The sequence below is a fragment of the Pelophylax lessonae genome, assembly GCF_965119305.1.
Source record: "Pelophylax lessonae genome assembly, chromosome: 5".
NCBI classification, from domain to species: Eukaryota; Metazoa; Chordata; class Amphibia; order Anura; family Ranidae; genus Pelophylax; species Pelophylax lessonae.
This window is the reverse complement of record NC_138772.1, coordinates 487,353,017-487,373,156: the sequence shown is the minus strand read 5'-3', so window position 1 is coordinate 487,373,156 and position 20,140 is coordinate 487,353,017. Positions and strand designations below refer to the sequence as shown.

The 20,140-nt window shown below is 40.9% G+C and overlaps 1 protein-coding gene across 1 annotated transcript in view; it reads right to left on the bottom strand.

The window, feature by feature from the left end:
- The window catches only part of GRHL2 (grainyhead like transcription factor 2), a 130,729-nt gene that overhangs the window by 66,142 nt on the left and 44,447 nt on the right, over positions 1-20,140 (bottom strand). The window contains exons 2-6 of the mRNA XM_082258714.1: positions 10,080-10,266; positions 6,842-6,912; positions 2,615-2,993; positions 680-732; positions 359-512 (exon numbers count right to left, since the gene is read on the bottom strand). Of these exons, the coding sequence (XP_082114840.1) occupies positions 359-512; positions 680-732; positions 2,615-2,993; positions 6,842-6,912; positions 10,080-10,266 (844 nt within the window). The remainder of the gene's footprint in view (positions 1-358; positions 513-679; positions 733-2,614; positions 2,994-6,841; positions 6,913-10,079; positions 10,267-20,140) is intronic.

The following is a 20,140-nucleotide window of genomic DNA, read 5'->3' as shown; positions in this document are numbered from 1 at the left end:
ATTACAAGACAGCCGGCCATCGGCTTTGGACGCCGGTAACGGGGTGATGCCTCTAGCTGCAGGCAACACTCCGGTACAAGCACTTTCCCGCAATATTGGTAACCTCAGGGGCCCATTCCGATATATCGGGGAAAGTAGATATCGGCCCCCGATATATATCGGCATTGCCGATAATCGGTCGATCCCTAGTACTTAGTGATCAGAATGTAGTGTTTTCAGGTTATTTTTTTTTTTTTTACAGAAACATATGTAAATGTCTTCAGCCTAATATATATACTCTTATCAGAGGGGGGATAACGTTGAGAAATTGTGAACACTAAAAATAATATAAATCTTAATTAACTGCAAAATTTCTTACCCGAACTTTTGAGATAGGGTGCCTGAAACACTTATTGGCTCCAGTTTCACTTAGGGTGACGGCATAAAACTGGCCTTTGTTCAAGTAGGTCATTGGTCCCTCGCCTTGTTTTTGCCGAAGAGATTTTGTAGCTTCTAGAGTATACTGAAAAGTGCTGTGGGAAAAACAACAACTTATTTATATGATTACATCTGACAGCCACAATCTTACATACATCTTTGCATTCAACAAACTTTACGAGCCGTGTCTCCTGCAAGAGCATTGACATTTTTACATTTCATTGCCACAGCAAAATAACGTATATGCTTGTATGTATATTACCTGGATGTTTGATCATACAAGAATTCCTCAGTCACAGAGGTGCCACGATATTTCTAAAACAGCAGGAAATAATTGTATAATTAGATTAATGTCTGTTTATTTGCTATACAGTACATACCCGGTTCCCATATGTGCAGTAAATAGCCCCTATTCACCTCTGTGGTGCCCAATGTTACGTACATATCAGTGATCCAGCACACGCTGACAGATAAAATTTGCTCAGATACCAAGCCGTGTCCACTGAAATGCATTGCACCTGAGACCTGCAGTTCCAAATCGAATCCAACTGCCCTCTGAAATATTAGTTTCACAATGTACTTCAGTAGGACAGCTTGATTATATGGCAATTCTTTCTATCACAAGGCTGGGTGAGAAAAGTTATCTGGGCAGCGATAAAGCCAAGATATTTTGAAGGGGAGCCTACCTTTTGCATACCTAGGGACTTATAACGTGTTTGGCGTTTTTTGGACAAACTGTTCCTCTCCTGAACGTGATTCTTCTATGTTCAGGAGAAGGACGTTTACCTGCCCCTAAACTCTGATGCTTCTAAACTCTGGTAAAAGCCTATGTGCGCATGGACACATAGACTTTTATTGAGTTGAGTTCAGGGGCTTTGGCAAAAAAACCACCAAAAGCTCCTAAACTCACATTTAGGAGTAGCCATTGTACATGAGGCCCTACAGGCCCATAGCTTTATGAGCATCCCTGTGATTAGTGACAGCAGAGGACCCCTGTACAAAAGAAACATTCTGGTTTTAGCTTTAGTTCATTTTCTGATCTCCCCACCAATGGACATACCCGTTTGCCACAGCATCACTTGCCTAGATGCTGTCACCTTAAAGGCTCATATGTCCCTTAAATGTTGGATTGTAATACTGTTAGCCTACTTTTTGTTCTGCACTTCTATGTGAACATCCTAGAGGAGAAGTCACAGTGTTGTGGGTAAATCTTTCCCTATACTGTCACAGGAATGGTTGGGTTGGAAAATACAGCAAACGCCTTTGCATCTTCGGGAACAGTGCAATCTCTGCAACTCTAAAGGCTCGTACACACTTGACGAAAATCGGACGAAATATCCTCCGATTTTTCTCTCTCATGCTCAGCGGTCATAACCGTTTTTAGTTGACAGTGCATAAATGTTCACAAAATTTCTCGTCCGATTTTTTTTTTTTTTTTTGGGACATTTGTTCCTAGACTTCCGGGTTGTCGGCAACTTCAGATCATGCGTGGTCTTTCGTATCCGATTTTTCGCGGACGTACTGCATACACATTAAACGAAAATTGGTTGTCTGGGGACGGACGATAAAAATTTTGGTGTTTATCCCTCCGTTTTTTTTCATTGAAAATGTTGGCATCGGCTGCTGAAAGTTGTGTACACACTAGCTGAAAATCGTACGATTTTACCTCGGACGGGAATTTTCGGCAGATTTTCTACTAGTGTGTACCCCACTTTAGGGATGGTCCCCACTTGTGTAACAGAAGGGTCACAATGGGGTTAATTTATTTTGCTGTGACCACATAGCACACTGTGGCTGTAAATTGTTTAAGGAGGCAAAACGCTTTCCACTCATGTGCCCTGGCTGATTTTTGATTTGGTGAACACTCTTGGCCTATACATTTAGAATAATCATGTGGTTATGGGAATAACTGGAAATTTGCTGTAGCCACAGAAGGCCTTCTTTGTCAAAGTATTTGAAGAAGAAATTGTTTATGTTGTCACAAGCAAGATGTCAAATTCATATGTGAATTCCCCTATGATGGAATAGAAAGATGGAGGGCAGAATCTGATTGGTTGCACTGAGCTTCTTGGACAGGTCTTTCACCTGAGCCTTTAATCAATAGGGGTCAATGATAAGAGATCTAAACATTATTTTTTGTGACATATTTAGGCACTACCAAAAGTTCAATATATAATGGTGTCAATCGAATATTTACTTCGGTTTCTTTAAAGCTTTCATTGTATGTGCTGTCTGGAGTACTCCGCTGATCATCTTTGAGGTAGTCCGTATGTTGGCTGATATGTCCACTGTAGTGACTCTGCTCAAAAATCACACTCCTGGGTTCCTCACTCTCTCCTCTGTAAGGCACAGAAGGTGACATAAATACTGGTGTGAATTCCTCTGCTTTTACCACCGTGGCAGAGGAAGCGGGGGCAGAGGGACTGTTCGATAAGGTGCTGTTATACTGTTCTCTCTTAGAGGACTCCACAGTCTCTGTGTTCAAGGAAAGGTTCACCGGAAGTGTCTTCAGAACTTGCACCCTGTTCTCTACAGTGCTCAGGTTACCTGAAGATTCAGAATTCTGAATGCCGTTCCTGGATGTAAAAAAAAGGAACAATGCTCATTATAACAGATGGCAAAGAATGGGAATAAATAGTAACCTACAGACATTTTTTTTATAGCACAGCATGTACTTATATAGAGTAGGTGGCCATATTTGCTAGGTATACAGTATGGTAATGCTTTCCTTCCTGCTTCTTAGTCCCCATTCACACTTGTGTGATTTGCTGTGCTTTGACCATCACACGACACAAGAGGAATCCCATTATTGTCTATGGGGCTCATTCACACCTATGCAATGCACTTCTGTGTGACTTGGAAAAGGATGCTGGTGCTTCTTTTTGTGCGTATTTAACTTCACAGACTTTGTTAGAAACACATGTAAAACACATAAAAAAACACAGAAAATGTTTAAACGAATACATTGAAAACACTTAAAAAAATAAAAATAAAATGCAGACACCAACTGGCAACCTAGCCCAAAAGAAGGAGTATCACAATCTTTTTCCATTATTGAGTCCCCAGTTAGACAAAGTACAAGTAAGTACTTTGTCCCATATCCCTAGATGCCCTGTAACACTAGCTGAAATGTTGGACAGGCCAGCAGCCACCCCACTTTGCAGCTAGTAAGGAGATGTCCACTTTGCTTTGCAGCACCTCTCTACGACTCCCATTTTCCAAGGAAAGCATCAGCAAGAGGAATGCAGAGGGAGGTGGGACATGTCAATGTCCCTTCTCTTTGCTTTCTCATGCCCGTACTTGCCTTAGGCAAGTGCTTGGAGCCAGAGATAGGCACTAAAAAGCAAAGCAGCTATCTCCTTACTAAGTGTTGGGTGGCTGTGAGCCAAGGAAGGCGGGGTGCCTGCAGCTAGTGTTACAGGGCACCTAGGGAGAATGGACAAAGTACTACATATACTTTCTCCCATTGGGAACCCAATAATGTAAAAAAAAATAGTCATGCTTCTTTAAAACTTGAGTGTCCTCTTCCTATTACCTCACTGTAAGTCTATTGGTCCACTCAGATTCAATGAACACAATACAATCTCGAGGTGGATAATCATGAAATTCGTTTTATAAGAGTTTTCTCAGCAATCTTGCTGATTGCGCTGTCTGGCACACACCAAAGAAAAAATTGTATCAATCTGCATATCAAATACAATCATAAAAATTCAAAAATATATATAAAATGTACACTACATATTAGTTTAAATGTGCTCTTGTTGAACTGCACTGAAGTATCTTTTTAATACTAACAATGATAGCAATACAGCTTTAATCGTGATCTTCACTACACACATGTGTATCATTGTCTGTTCTAGTAGCATCTCATACAGCATGCCAGATATCACATTACAGTCCTTTATCTATGAGTAGCAGAAAACCTGTTTTATGATTGTCCTTATCATTAGTAAAGATTGATAGGAAGAGAGCGATAGGCAATTATCATAATTGTGACATCACATTTGCACATTTTGGTACTGGCAAGTGAAATGCTTAGCCTGGACATTGTGATTGGAATATAAACCAAGATACATCTGAAATTGTATTCCGTTTAAATAGTGATTACATTTCCTTGCATATAGGTTATACTTGCATGACAATTTGCTTTCTATAACCAGAAATGAAGCATACGTCAATTATCAAGTATCTGTAATTGGGCAGCCTCATGCTTTTGCCGTATGCGGCGCCATTCCCTTTCACTGGCACTCCAACAAACTAAAGTTATGCACTTCTGATGCACCTACATTACAATGCAGCACAAGGCACAGTGACACTACCTACATAGAATGTAGAACAATGACAGTAGAAAACGTGTACTGGTTGTTAAAGAGCCGGCAGCTGTCAGCAACAACCGATGAGTCATCACCTGTCAGTAGGGTTCCACGCTGACAGCTGAATGTAAAAAAGAGAATTGCCGGCAATAAAAATATAAGAAAAAAAACTGTCTTGGGGTCTGGATTTTGAGGTTAACCCCCACATCAAAATGTAAAAAAAATGGCATGGGTCCCCCAAAATCCATACCAGACCTTTATCCAAGCAGCCTGGCAGGTCAGGCATTGGGAGGGACAAGTGAGTGCCAATCCCCTCCTGAACCATACCAAGCCACATGCCCTCAACATGGGGGGTGCTTTGGGTCAGGGGGGCTCTGCCCCCCGCAAAGCACCTTGTTCCTATATTGATGGGGACAAGGTCCTCTTCCCCACAACCCTGGCCGGTGGTTGTAGAGGTCTGCAGGCGGGTGGGCTTACCGGAATCTGGAAGCCCCCTTTAACAAGAAGGCCCCTAGATCCCAGCCTCCCCCATGTGAATGAGTAGAGAAACATGGCTCCCCTAATCATTCATCACAAAAAAAGTGTAGTCTAAAAATGACAGGAGGCATTTTTTGACAAGTCCTTTATTAAAAAATACAAAAACAAAAAAATGTCCCCCCCCCCCCCCCCGGTGTAGATCCAGCATCAATCACGATGCCCGCCACCACCGCCGACCAAAAAAAAAAAAAAAAGCTCCACTCCCAATAAAGGCTCCCGCCGTCTGACAGCTCAATCGTCTGACAGTTCTTAAATAACTAAGGGGCGGTGCCCAGCATGTCCCCTGTCGGTGATGTCACAAGGGGTGGTGCCACCCGGTGATGTCACCCACCCCCCCTTTCCTGACCTGCTGGGCTAAATGCTCGTATAAGGGTCTGGTGTTAATTTTTTTTAAGTTTCGGGGGGTGTTTCATTTTTTTTTCCTAACTTTTTATTGCCAGCATTTCTGACTGCTGATGACTCATCAGTTGTTAAGGATGCGGAGGCTGCCCGCTCCCTAACAAAGTGGTATTTACTACTGGTAATAAATACACCGGCTACCGCCAGGCGTTAAATTCATGCAAATTTTTACTACTAAATTACTGCATGACTTAATAAAATAACTAATGCGGTATTTTAGTAGCGTTTTTTAGTAAATGTCCAAAAACTTTTTGAAAAAAGCTGTGTACCGCTTTGTGAATGGAGCCCAGTATGTTAAAATGAGGTCTAATTAAAGATCTATATAGGTGAATTAGGACCTCCTTCCTCATGCTGGTGATCCCTCTAGTTACATAGTTTCATAGATAGTCCGGTTGAAAAAAAAGTCCATCTAGTTCAACCAATAAAAGGAAAAATAACAAATCTTTAAAAAAAAAGTTATACAATCCTTTTTACAGAATCCTATACCCACAGTTGATCCAGAAAATGGAAAAAAAACCTTAGCAAAGCATGATCCAATTTGCTACAGTGGGGAAAAATATTTTTCCTGATCCCCCAAGAGGCAATCGGATATTCCCTGGATCAACTTTACCTATAAAAGTTAGTACCAAGTTATATTTTGTACATTTAGGAAAGAATACAGTCCTTTTTTAAAGCAATCTACTGAGCTGGACAGAACCAGCTCTTGAGGGAGTCTATTCCACATTTTTCCAGCTCTTACTGTGAAGAAACCTTTCTGTATTTGGAGATTAAATCTCTTTTCCTCCAGACGTAAATACTGACCCCAAATACTGTTTTCTATCTTCTGGGATTATTTTTCTATTAGTGCAGTATTTTGCATTTATAATCACTGAATTGCAGTTTCCACCGCATTGACCAATCATCAAGCAATGGCATTTGCATGTTACAAACACCTCCAGGAACATCAACCTTATTGCCCACCTGCTGTGTGTTGTGGTGTGCTGCATTGGAAAAAAAATGGTGCATGTCCTATTGTAGGTCCATGGTGGTGCATTGGCAGCTCAATTCAAATAAATGGAACACCTTAACGTAACACACTGCAACAGACCAGATCTGAAGGGGCCCTAAAGGAACCAAAACTACCCCAAAACACATAACTGAAAGTAAAAAAAAATACTTATTGTACTTCACTTTACCTTTTCTCTTGCTCATCATGAACATGTTCATTTATTTTATTTAGAGGCAATGCCCTTTTATCCCTTGGTACCTGCAAACAGAATGAGATAGGGAGATTTTTTATTATTATTTAGCAGCCCAACTCCAGGCAACTCTTTTTATTTTGCTTTGTATAGAATGGTAGAATGTCAGATTTTTTTGCTGTATGTTTCCCTACTGAGGACATTTCCCTTCATTTTCTGTGGAGTGAAGGGGAAATCAATCCAGTGGGATCACAAACAAAAAGTAATTTTCCTCTGACTTTTTAAAATACTTTTTGTATGACTTTTCGGGATTTTGTGTCTGTGTTTCAGTTGGAGAGGCTCCCCATTGCTCCCTGTTCTGCTAGGAAATTAAGGAATATTTCACCAACAGGGACACAGACAGAAACATTATCTCCAGTAGGAACACAGATGGAAATAAAAATAATAAGACTAACCCAGACTGAAATAAAAACTGAAATAAAAACCTAAGTTGAGCAAAAACTGAACCAGCAGCGCATACTTTACTTTTCCTTCCCAGCAGCTCCCTTGAGCTGTGTAGAATAAAAGAAAGCCCGTGTAATTTCGGAATTGCTGGAGTTGTAGCTTATACAGGGTTTATGGTCTCAGCTTGTGACAGTGCTGATTGGCCCAGTGCTGTCACATACAGGTCAGCCATATGTTCCTCCATACCTGGATGTACAAGGTATTTCTTTTGGCCACCAGTGCTCAGTAGAATGGTGAGAAAGCAAAGGAAAGGTGAGTGTGTGCTACAAGGGATAGCACTTTAAAAACAAACCTGTTACCCTTAACGGGGAAAGCATTGCTTTAACCACTTGCCGACCGCCGCACGACTATTTACTGCGGCGGTCAGCCCCTCACAGGCAAAGCGACGTAGGACTACGTCGCTAGCCTGTGAGGCTCTAGGGAGCGAGCGCGCACCGCCGGAGGCGCGCTCCCGCTCGGTCACGGACCCCCCCCGCGCGCATGCCCGGCGGACCCGATGTCCGCCGGGCACTCGCGATTGTCCGTTACACCGGGAGAAAGGCAGGCGGCTAATGTAAAAAAAGCCGCCTGTCATTCTTCCCTGTGTAAGAATGGAGATCATAGGGTTCTGCTATGTAGGACCGTTGATCTCTGTTCTTACACAACAAGCCACATCCAATCACAGTTAGAAGCACGCCCGTAGGGACACACTTAACCCCTCCCTCTCAAAAAAAGTTAACCCCTTCACTGCCAGTGTCATTTTTACAGTAACAGTGCATATGCATAGCACTGATTACTGTAGTAATGTCACTTGTTACCCCAAAAGTGTCAAAAATGTCAGTCAAGGGTCCGATATATCCGCTGCAATGTCGCAGTCCCGCAAAAAAATCGCAGATCGCCGCCATTACTCGTTAAAAAAAAAAAACAACAAAAATGACAAAAATCTTTCCCTTAGATAGTAAACGCAATAACTTTCGCGCAAGCCAATCAAAATACGCTTTTTGCGATTTTTTTTTACCAAACATATGTAGCATAAAACAAATTGGCCGAAAATGTTAAAACATTTTGATTTTTTGGGGAATTTCATATAAAAAAATGTGAAAAATATTGGTTTTTTTTGCAAAATTTACGCTCTTTTTTTGTTTATAACGCATGATCAAAAAATCGCACAGGTGATCAAACCACCAAAAGAAAGCTCTGTTTGTGGGAAAAAAAAGGACGTCAAATTCGTTTAAAGTCACGCAGTGCCAAATCGCAAAATAGGCCCTGGTCAGGAAAGGGGTAAAATCTTCCGGGGCTTAAGTGTTAAGCTTTTATGTATGGATTCATGTGAGTATAAAAACCAAAAATGTGGAGGGCGCTAGGCTCTTGGGAAATTAATAATCAAAAAAGTATGGTCTATCACCATCAGAAGGTATAAGATTAGTACAACTAATGCCCCTGCCCTCCACGCTCATACGCCCCTCTGTTATAACAATCAGCTACCTGAATTACTATCTCTACCTGGCCTTGGTGCTTGGGCATCTAGGGGTACAACTTACTTATGTCATGTGTTGACTACTACTGGTACTAGAACATTTCGGGAGCTCAAGGGAGAGTTTGTTCTTCCTAACTCTGTCTTTTTTTTTTTTTTTGCGGCCTCCAGCTCCGCCATGCTTTTCAAGCCCAGTTCTCTAATGCATAACCAGGGTTAGAATCGATTTACATATTAATGGTACCAATTCCAAGAAACAAACCTCTACCTTTTACAATAGCCTCCTTTTACCATCAGCCACTAAAGTTGCATACCAGCTGAAAACACTTTGGGAGGTGAATGTTGGGGCCCAGGAGGACAGAGAGTGGGATGAGATCTTGGACTCATGTAAATTGGTTGCTCCCAAAATATCTGAAAGGCTTACACACCGAAATATTTTCCATATGCCCTTTCTGACCCCTATCTGTATGTTTATATACTGCCCTCATAGTGCCCCTAGTGGCCTAGATGCTCCAACACTAGAGGCACCTTCTATCATTTAGTATGGGCCTGTCCTGTGATCCAAGGCTACTGAACCCATGTGGTCAAATTTTTAAACAATCAAATGGGCTCGCCTCTGATCCTGAATCCCAAACAATGTATCTTTGCACTCTATTCAGACCCTGATGCTGACAAATACATGACAATCTTTTTGCAGGAAACCCTTGTTGCCAGAAAATAACGGATCAAAATTGGATAACGCTCTTCCTCTTACATTTCTATCATGGGTCTCTGAAATTAATGCTACACTCCCTTATAAGAAACTTATATATACTGACAGGGGATGTCTCACCAAGTATAATAAAGTCTGGGATAGATGGTTGGAGCAGGCATCCACTGTGAATCAGCCTAATGTTCCAGCCATGGTTATTAAGTTCCCAGTCCCTACCATTTGTTTTCCCTCTCCAAGCACCCAGTAGACCCACAATGGCCAAAGCAATATTTTTGTATGGGTTTATCACCAACGACTATTCATTAGCCATAGGTTTTTATGTTTGACTAGATGCACCAAATGTACAGGTATGCACTCAAGACTGTAACCTTCCATGGTATATACCGTGTTCGTATCTCAGGAGTGGTTTTTGTTTAATTTGTATTTGCATACTTCTTAGTTACTGCTCAGCTGTGCAGAGTGATGTTCTTTTGCTTTTCTTCTGTAATGTTCTTACAATATTCAATAAAGACCGTGCTTGTTTCAATTAAAATAAAAACAGAAATGCACACGGAAGTGAATGTTACCTTATAATAATCATATAAAAGGCCGAGGGCAGCAGCACTGTCTTCATCTCCATTTATGCTCATCATTGCCTTTGTGGCAGCTGTCAATGGATTTTCCAGGTACGTCTTCCAGGCCTCATCCTCACTTGTGTACGTTCGTCGGGGATTAAAAGCTGCTTCATTGGACACCAAGACCACAAGCCTTTTACTAAATGAAACAAAACAATATTTGTTTTTGTGTTGTTGGCACACAACACTGAATAAAGGGAAGGCGTATGATACACTATATTGTCCAAAGTATTGGGACGCCTGCCTTTACACACATGAACTTTAATGGTGTCCCAGTCTTAGTCCTTAGGGTTCAATTTTGAGTTGGCCCATCCTTTGCAGCTATAACAGCTTCCACTCTTTTGGGAAGGATGTCCACAAGATTTAGGAGAGTGTCTATGGGAATGTTTGACCATTCTTCCAGAAGCGCATTTGTGAAGTCAGGCACTGATGGGAAAGCCTGGCTTGCAGTCTCCACTCTACTTCATCCCAAAGGTGTTCTATCGAGTTGAGATCAGGCCATTCAAAATGCTCCACCCCAAACTCGCGCATTCATGTCTTTATGGACCTTGCTAATGTGCATTTAAAGGCAGGCGTCCCAATACTTTTGACAATATAGTGCATTTTCAATCATTTTTTGATACACAATGTAAAACCGAGTAACATCATTTAAATAACATTATCCATGTGTTAATGTTTTAAAGACATTGTTTCTAAAACAGCCTGTAATTCTATATGTACATGAAGGCAGCCATAGATTCTTATTACATATGCAGACTCTGCTTCCTGCTTTGCAATGCTACACAAAAATTGTATTTTACAGCTTTTTCTCGCAGTAAAAATCTATGAGCTGACCAATGCAATAAAAACAACACACTTCCTGTGTGCCTGATATTATACAGAATATCAAAAGTTGCATATATATATATATATATATATATATATATACATACATACATATATATATATATACATACATATATATGTATATACATATATATATATAAAAAATTAGAAATGTGACATTTTTCACATTATTCTTCTGTAACATTTCTAAAGAATAAATACGATAAGATAGAAATCAACTGCATGGTTGTCCACACTTTTTTGTACTGGAACAAGTATGTTTTTACAAATGTTTGCCCACATATGTTCTAGCTCCCGTTAATTTAACGGGCTTAATGTCTAGTATACAAATATTAGGCTATAAAAGTGCCTAGGCACCGTCATGTCAGGAAGAGCACTACTTATTTTTTTAAGAGAAATTAAAGGCAGTATATACATATTTTCCAGTGTACTGTGTAGGAGTAATGAGGATGTTCCCTAGAAGCAGTGGTGGCTGGTCCATAAGGGACCCTGCCCAAAGTTATTTTCATAATCATAAAACAATTTATTTTTAAATATCTGATAATACGAATAACATTTTTTTAAAATCTTAAAGTTAAAAAATGTTACTCACATTATAATTTATTTAAAAATCAATCTCTGTGTGTGCACTCACTGCACTGTGCGGGACACTAATGTGTTCCTGTTAGGTCCATCATTTTTGTACAAGCATGTGATTAGATCCCGAGGCTCTAATTGGCTTGTTTTAGGATGTCCTCGGGGACAGAGCGCTGCGCCCCGATCCCTCCCACTTGTGATTTTAGCGAATAGCGAATCAATATTCGCCACGGCGTCACTTTCGGGTTCCGGCTTCTGGAGGCTGAAGATTTGGAACCCGGAAAGAAGATCGGGTTAACACGGAAGCCGTGGAGGGGAGGCGTATCAGGGGAGCAGTGACCATGGTAAGTAAAGACATGGAGGCGTTTGTTTGCACCCCCCCAAAAAAAAAACAATTTATAGCGCCAGCCGCCACTGCCTTGAAGATAGCAAATCTTCACATTTTTGAATTCAGGTGCACTTTAATACCAATGTTTATTGACAAGTGTTTTAAACTTGGTCGGGCTTTGAAAAAAATGTAATGACCTAAGTAGCAAAATGCAGAATGCAAAAGTGATTTCCAGCACAACGCAACTCAAGCACTGCCCATGCATTTTGCAAAATGTAGCCAAATGCATGACAACGTAACTGGTGTGATGTGCGAAAACGAGCAGAGAATGTAAGCAAGCACTATCCTGGTGTGAACGGAGCCTAAGATTCGTTTTTCTAATTTTCTCAATCTTATGTAGCACCCTCCTAGGTAGGTCTAGTGAGAAGGTATAGTTTTGAGCTCTGTCTGCTTACCAGAGGGGCTGTAGGTAAATCTATATTGTTCTCTGCCTACCAGAGAGCAGGATCTGTTAGTGAGGTCTGCTCATTGTGCTTACAATGGGATTAATTATGTCTAGAGAGAGTTTCACACTGGTCCAATAGGGAGGCATGTTGGACAGTGTGAGGAAACCTGATGAATGGATGCATAGGCTTTGTTACAGTCCTGGTGATTGGCGGGGGCAGGTCACCTCAGTGCATTCTGGGATTTTATATAAAAGCCAGCAGCACATGGGCTGTGGAGTCTTTGGCTGGAGAGCAGAGTCCCGGAGGGAGGGGGCGGCTGCCTTCTCCTCTGTAGCAGTAGCACATGGTCGCAGGAGGTCGTCCTGAGGGTCAGAGGAATGGATGAGAGGAGCTGAACCCAGAGGTCCAGGAGAGCTGACTGAAGGGGAGACACTGGAGAACCTGGAAAAACAGTATTGTGAGTACAGTGACAAGAGGCCTGACCTGAGGGGGGCCACCCCCACTTGTAGGATAGTCAGTGGATGGGTGTCAGCAGTGAAAGGAAAGAGGATGCTAGTGAGAGTGTCCTGAAGATAATTGCCAGTTCACCAAGTCATCTGATCAGGAGGAAAGAGACTTAATCTAAACTCACCCATAGTAACAGGGTGATTCAACAGCCTGGCTGTACCTGAGGATAGGAGTCCTCAACCACTTGTGCATAGTTATTTGGAGTATCCCATTATTCCCTTCTCCTATCCCTAATTCATAATAAACACAAAACAACCAAAATACCCCTGGACTGATTATTGGATCAAGCCAAGGAAGGAGAAAGTAAGGACTTGGAACTGTCATTTTGTATGCTGGTAACTCAGGGGGACCCGAGAATGTGAAATCTGGCAGTCCCTACGGGGACAGTGCTATACTTGGAATCCTATTATTAACACAACATAATAGAGCATTTTTGTAGAACGTGCCATGAAGTCATTATTGGCAGAGTGCCCGAACAAGTTACAAAGCTCAGGCATGTACCATACATTTGCAGTAATGTAGATGGAGGTCGGAGAGTAGATGTGTTTATATGTATGGAGGTGACGGCATAGACATCCAGTGTTTACTGACGAAGGATCTGCTATATATCTTAGCAAGATATTCATCTCTCGGAAAAGAACTGCTCTGTGTGAAAATTCTATGTTAATGGAAACTATGTTTTGTAATTCTCAATGTATCTCAGGGGCGTAACTACAGGGGTTGCAGGGGTTGCAATCGCTACCGGGCCCCATGCTCCAGGGGGCCCGGTAGCAAACCAGTGGGTGAACTTCCAGGATCGCAAAGGTCACACTTGCGACCGGACCCTGGCATTGCACCACTGTGGGGAGGCCCCAAGATTGCAGGAAGTGGGCCCACAAGATTGCAGGAAGGGGGCCCACTGCAGAACTTGTGAAAGAATCCTGCTGCGGGACCGTAATAAAAGGCCATGCAACGAGTGTAAAGAGCCCCAGGATTAGTGGGAAGAGCCCTGGGCTTGAAGGTAAGGGCCCCGGCCAGGGGTCTGGGGGGCCCTTCATGGTTTCTTGCATCAGGGCCCTGAAGGTTCTAGTTACGCCTCTGATGTATCTCTAATAGTTCTGGGATTCAAGATTTCACAGACGGTTTTCTTCAAAGACAAAGACAGAAAAACTTCACCAACAGATATTAATAGATCCATTAAATACTTCACTGACTCTTTTATTGAGTGAGGATGAGCAGAGCAAGATGTCAGCATGAAGCACGGTGGCTCAGTGGTTAGCACTTCTGGCTTGCAGTTTGTGTCCTGGACTCTCACTGCATGGAGTTTGCATGTTCGCACTTTCCTTCCTGCCTCACTCTAAAGACATTGTCCCCAGTCATGTATGTATAAGGCCTCATGCACACTGGATCTTATAAAAAAAGTCAGTAGCGTTAGCTGTAGAAAGCTGTAGCTGTAGAATGGGTTTTCCAGTGTTTTTTGTAGCTGTAGCAGTTTTTAGCTTTTTTAACAAAATTATACTCCCACAAAAGTTTATGGCCCAAAAACACTGATAAATGCTGAATAGCTGCGTTTTTAGATTTTTTTTTTTTTTTACATTTTTACGCTTATTTTTAGCTTTTATCAGAGTTAGGCCTCTTTCACACGGAGCGGACCGTATTGCGATCCACTCCGGCACTTTTTTTTTTTTTACGGACACGGATGACACTTGTGTCATCCGGTCTGTATGTCCGTACATCATCCCATCCGTTTGCGGATGATATACGGACATAATGTATGTCTATGGGGATTGCGGATGTCATCGGATAACACCGCTGACATCCGATTTTGCGTCCTTTCCGTTTTTTAAACGGAAGAAAATATTCTTCTGTTTCGTTCCAAAAAACAGAGCAGAACTGAAAGGACGAAAATCGGATGTCAGCGGATAGTCATCCGCTGACATCCGCAATGCCCATAGACATACATTATGTCTGTATATCATCCGCAAATGGATGGGGTGATATACGGACATACGGAACGCCCGTGTGAAAGAGGCCTTAGAGCGTTTTTACAGCTGAAAAACTTCTCTCAAAACCCATTAGGCCCCTTTCACACTTGGAGTCTGTCAGGCGGACTCCCCTTTTTTTTTCAGCGGGGGATCGATCCACCGATCCCCCGCTGAGTAGGCAGCTGGCAGCTCTGTCTCTGTGCTGTGTGCGGAGACACAGCTGTCAGGTCCCCGCTGTTCTCTATGGGGGAATCGGATGAGAATGGTCCGTTCTCATCCGATCCCATCCGATCCGATCCGCCAGACGGATGGAAAATAGGGTTTCCATCCATCCAGATTTGACGGATCGGATCAGATGTCAGTGGACATGTCTCCACTGACATCCGATGCCCCATAGAGATACATGGGGCATCCGTTCAGATCCGCCTGAAAAATGGACAGGCAAATCTGAACGGTCCGCCTGTGTGAAAGGGGCCTTAGTTCTAGGTTTTTCCAGCCAGAAAACGCCCCTGCCAAAAACTGCACGAGCCTGTGTGTGCATGGACACCTAGGATAACATGCTGGGGAGTTTATTGGCTGCAGAAGAAAATGCCTAAAGCCAAATACAGCAACTGTAAAAACATCTGGTGTGCATGAGGCCTAAATGTGAGATAGGTCCTTGAGTATGCTCCTTGCGGCTGCCTTCACACTGGAGCGTAGCGTCTTTGAGCATTTTTTCCGGTGTTTTTTGTGCGTTTTAATGCACAATTTTGGCGCATTTGTATGTGTGATTTGCACATTTTTGCAGCGTTTTTAAACTTTGACGTTTTTTTATTATCCAATTGTGAAAGCTTTCATCTGTTGCATCATTGGCTGCTAGGTTTTTCAGCTTTTTTAGCTTTTCCATCAGCTTTTTTTTTTAACTATTATTATTAATGTATTATTATTTTTTTGTTAGGGTAAGGAGTTAGAGTTAAGGTTAGGCTAGCATTAGGATTTAGGGCCGGTTCACATTTGTGCGATCACAGAGATCGCATGTAATTCGGAGCGCTCTGCTCCTAAATTGCATGAGGTGTCTGTGCGGTGCAAATTTCAGCCATACAGTTTGTATGGCTGAATTCACACCGCAATCGCACTAAACACGCACATGACCCTTTTTTTTTTTATTTGCAGCAGAATCGGATCGCATGGTGGTTCACACTAGTGCGATACGATTCTGTGCGAACTTGCAGATCACACTGCGATATGCAATTTCAACTGGGGGTGTCGTTGACTTTTAATTGACACCCCCTGTGTATCGCATATGGCAGTGTGAACTGCCAGGGGTGCGGATGCGGTGTGGGAACGCGCTGTATATTTGCAGCGTTCCCGCATCGCAGAAGTGTGAACCGGGATTTAGGAGGTTTGGAGTTATTTATTTATTTATTTTTGTAAAGGTTTGCGTGCTTATACTACTACTAATAATAATAATAATAATATTAATAAATTAATGTAAAAAAAAAAGAAAAAATAATCATAAAAATAAGTAAATAAATTCAATAAATGAATATTATGTAATAATAAATATTTTACCCCTAACCCTTATAAAAAATTTAAATAAAAATAATAAAATAATACATAACTAAACATGCTAACCCCAACACAAAATAAATCAATAATTTATATTATTATAATTATTAATAATAATAATAATTTATTATTATTAAAACAATCATTTATTTAATATACTTTTTAAGGTTAGGGATTAATTATTATTTATTTATGTATTATTACATATTGTTCATTTATTCTATTTATTTATTATCTATTTATGATACATTTTAGTTATATGTGTATCTATTTTACAGTTATTTATTCATATATTTTTACTATTTTATTTACGTTTTTTTTTTCATTTGAGCTGAAAATCTTGCAAAAACTCACAAACAAAATGCGCCAATGTGCACAATAACAAGCTCATGGTGTGTTTCCATTAATTTCTATGGAAATAAAAATGCACCAAAAAAAGTGCAAGCCGGCCCAATTTGAGCTACAGAAAAACCTCCAGAACTTTTTAGAGCTTTAGGTGATTTGGTGAACCAACGCAAAGATGTGAATGGGGCCTGAGGGCAGGGACTGGCACAAATGTACAATATGTAAAGCGCTATGTAAATTGTCTGCATTAAAATATCTGTAATAAATATACAATATATATTTCTACAGAATACAGTGCCTGACTCAGCGGGCATCAAAAGGCTTTCAAGGGAACATGTATAGGTTATGATTATAAAATGAAATACATATGTTTTTTAAATAAATTTTTAGTCAGTTAAATAATATCTAAAGCTAAAACTTTTTTAGCTTTGGATAAAGTGGTAAGGGGTTAGACCTAATTTTAGGTCTCTTTTCCCTGGTTGTGTTCCTGCTCGGAAAATTCTCTTTCTCTTTGTTCCTGAAAGCCATTGTCTGGGACTGAAAGCAAAGTAATAAATGAATGTAAAATAAAAACACAAATAAATAAAAATAATCATAAAAATAAATAAATAGATAAATGCAATAAATAAATATTATGATTATGTAATAAGTAAATATTTATCCCCTAAACCTTAAAAAAAATGAAATAATAATAATAAATAACTAAACACGCTAACCCCAAAATAAATAAATAAATAATTAATATTATAACTGCCGGTTCACACTGATCCGACTTGTCAGGCGACCAAGTAGCTTCCAATGCTGTGCAATGGAACCGTTCTAATCAGAGCGACTCAAGTTGCTCCGACTTAGAAAAAGTTTCCTGCACTATTTTTTTGCAAAATCCGAGCAACTTGCATTGACTTCTATTATGAGAAGTCATTGCAAGGCGCGTGGAAGTTGCGCTGCACGGGCGACTTCATTTGTCGCCCAAAGTCGGGGCGACTTCTCGTCGGATTAGTGTGAATGGACTCTCATAATTATTATTATTATTAATAATAATAATAATAATAAAGTATTTTTATTATTAGTAATAACAATAATGTATTTAATATATTTTTTAAGGTTAGGGGTTAATTTATCTGGGACTGAAAGCAAAGTATAATACAACATTTTGAGTTGTCACCAGAATAGGAGAAAAAGGGGAAATCTTCCAATGGGGACACACCTTCTAGTGATAAGGCCAGCCATAGATGGTTCTTGCAAGGGAGAGAGCGATGCCATAGGAGCGGGTGAGTATTCTCACTCTCTTGGTGATCCCTTCACTCGCAGGTTGTCACAGGGTTAGTAATCTGACATGGCTTACAATTCTCTGACACATGATCTATCACCTTTACTTCTGTATGCATATGTCGGGTATTTAGATATATGAAGTTCTCAGAAATACGGTGCTAATAAGCTCTTTGATGGAAGAAAATATAAAAACAGTTTCATGCTTTGCAAGCTCAAAATCCAGTGTAAAATGTCCTGGGGGTTTAAGCTGTCCAGAAAAGAAACTGTCAATATAACAGACAATTTATTTCTATTCCATCCATAACATTTCTCTTTTGTATCCAGAAGAAACCAGTAGGAATATTTTGAGTGAAACGTGACAACTCATATCCTGGGAGGGGGAAAGTGATGATAATAAGGCTTTCTGCAGATCTAATATTATTCATGATTAAAATAATACAGCTCGCTATTTGACCCAAGGGCTGTTTTTGCATAAGAATAATGGGCTGTGGGCAGGATCACTCTACTGTGATCTTTTTATACTTTTTATACATTTGATGTTCTAATGTAGGAATTCAGCTGGAAATCTATTTCATAAATATGCAGCAAATAGCATTTTTAATGTATAGAATATATTTGAATATGAACAGCTTTTAATGGGTAATATAAATTTATAGCAACAGCTTTTAAGCTTTGCATCTGCGAATAGTTTTCCATTTTATATGGAAATAGTAGTTGCTATTTAGCTTATTTTTGAGCTTGTGTTTAGTAAAGGAGTGAGTGCAATAACTTTGTCCACAGTGCAGTAAACCACAGTGGCCATTTGGGTTTTAGCGCTCAGCCATCATCAGTGCAGTATACTGTCTTATTGGTCCCCAAGCCCTACTGCATGAAAGTCATGTTTTTTGTATACTGCACTAATGATGGGAAACAAGCCTGAAACAGTTGTTTGTAATAAATGCTCTACAACAGGGGTCTCCAAACTGTGGCCCTTCCTTTGCTTTTATCTGGCCCTTGGGGCACTATTTTCATTCACTGATACCAACAATGGGGTATAATCCCCCCCCCCTGACATTAATGAAGGGGCAGTATTCCTCCCAATGATGACAAAGATGGGGCACAATACCTCCCAATGACACTAAAGATAAGGCACAATACCTCCCAATGACAACAAAGATGGGGCACAATACCTCCCAATGACAACAAAGATGGGGCACAATACCTCCCAATGACAACAAATATGGGTCACAATACCACCCAATGAAAACAAAGATGGGGCACAATACCTCCCAATGACACCAAGGACGGGGCACAATACCTCCCAATGACAACAAAGATGGGGCACAATACCTCTCAATGACACCAAGGATGGGGCAAAATACCTCCCAATGACAACAGAGACCAGGCACAATACCTCCCAATGACACCAAGGATGGGGCACAATACCTCCCAATGACACCAAAGATGGGGCACAATTCCTCCCAATAACTACAAAGATGGGGCACAATACCTCCCAATAACAACAAAGATGGGATACAATTCCTCCCAATGACACCAACAATGGGGCACAGCTCCTCCCAAGGCCACCAATGATGGGGCACAATTCCTCCTATTGACACTAATGATGGGGCACAATTCCTCCTATTGACACTAATGATGGGGCATTATTCCTCCCTCCCACTAAGATAAGGCTTTGTATAATCCCACTGAGGTTGGAACCTTTTCTACTCCCAATGGCCAAAGTCCGGCCCCCCTTAAGTCTAAAGGACAGTAAACTGGCCCTTTGTTTAGAAGGTTTGGAGACCCCAGCTCTATAATAATAGGTTGTATCTGTGCTGTACACAGCAGTACTGGATGTTCAGTTGTATATATCCCAACTGTATGAGATGAAAAAATTTAACCAACATCTGGTAGAATAAACCAACCTTACTGGCTTACACCTTCCTTGGACAAGGTATGTTCCTTACTTCACTACATGATCTAATGATGTGGGCACCATACCCTAACGGTCTTATTCGCAAGTACGACACTTCCTCAATGCCCCAAAAGTCCATCAATGTTGTGCTAGAAAACTCACAGACTTTGAGACTTTATGCACCTCTGACACTCCACTCCAGAATGTATTCTTCCACCTACATTCCTGCCTATACCCGATACACGCACCCAGTGAAGATCCAGCAGCCAAAGCTTGGGAAAGAGACT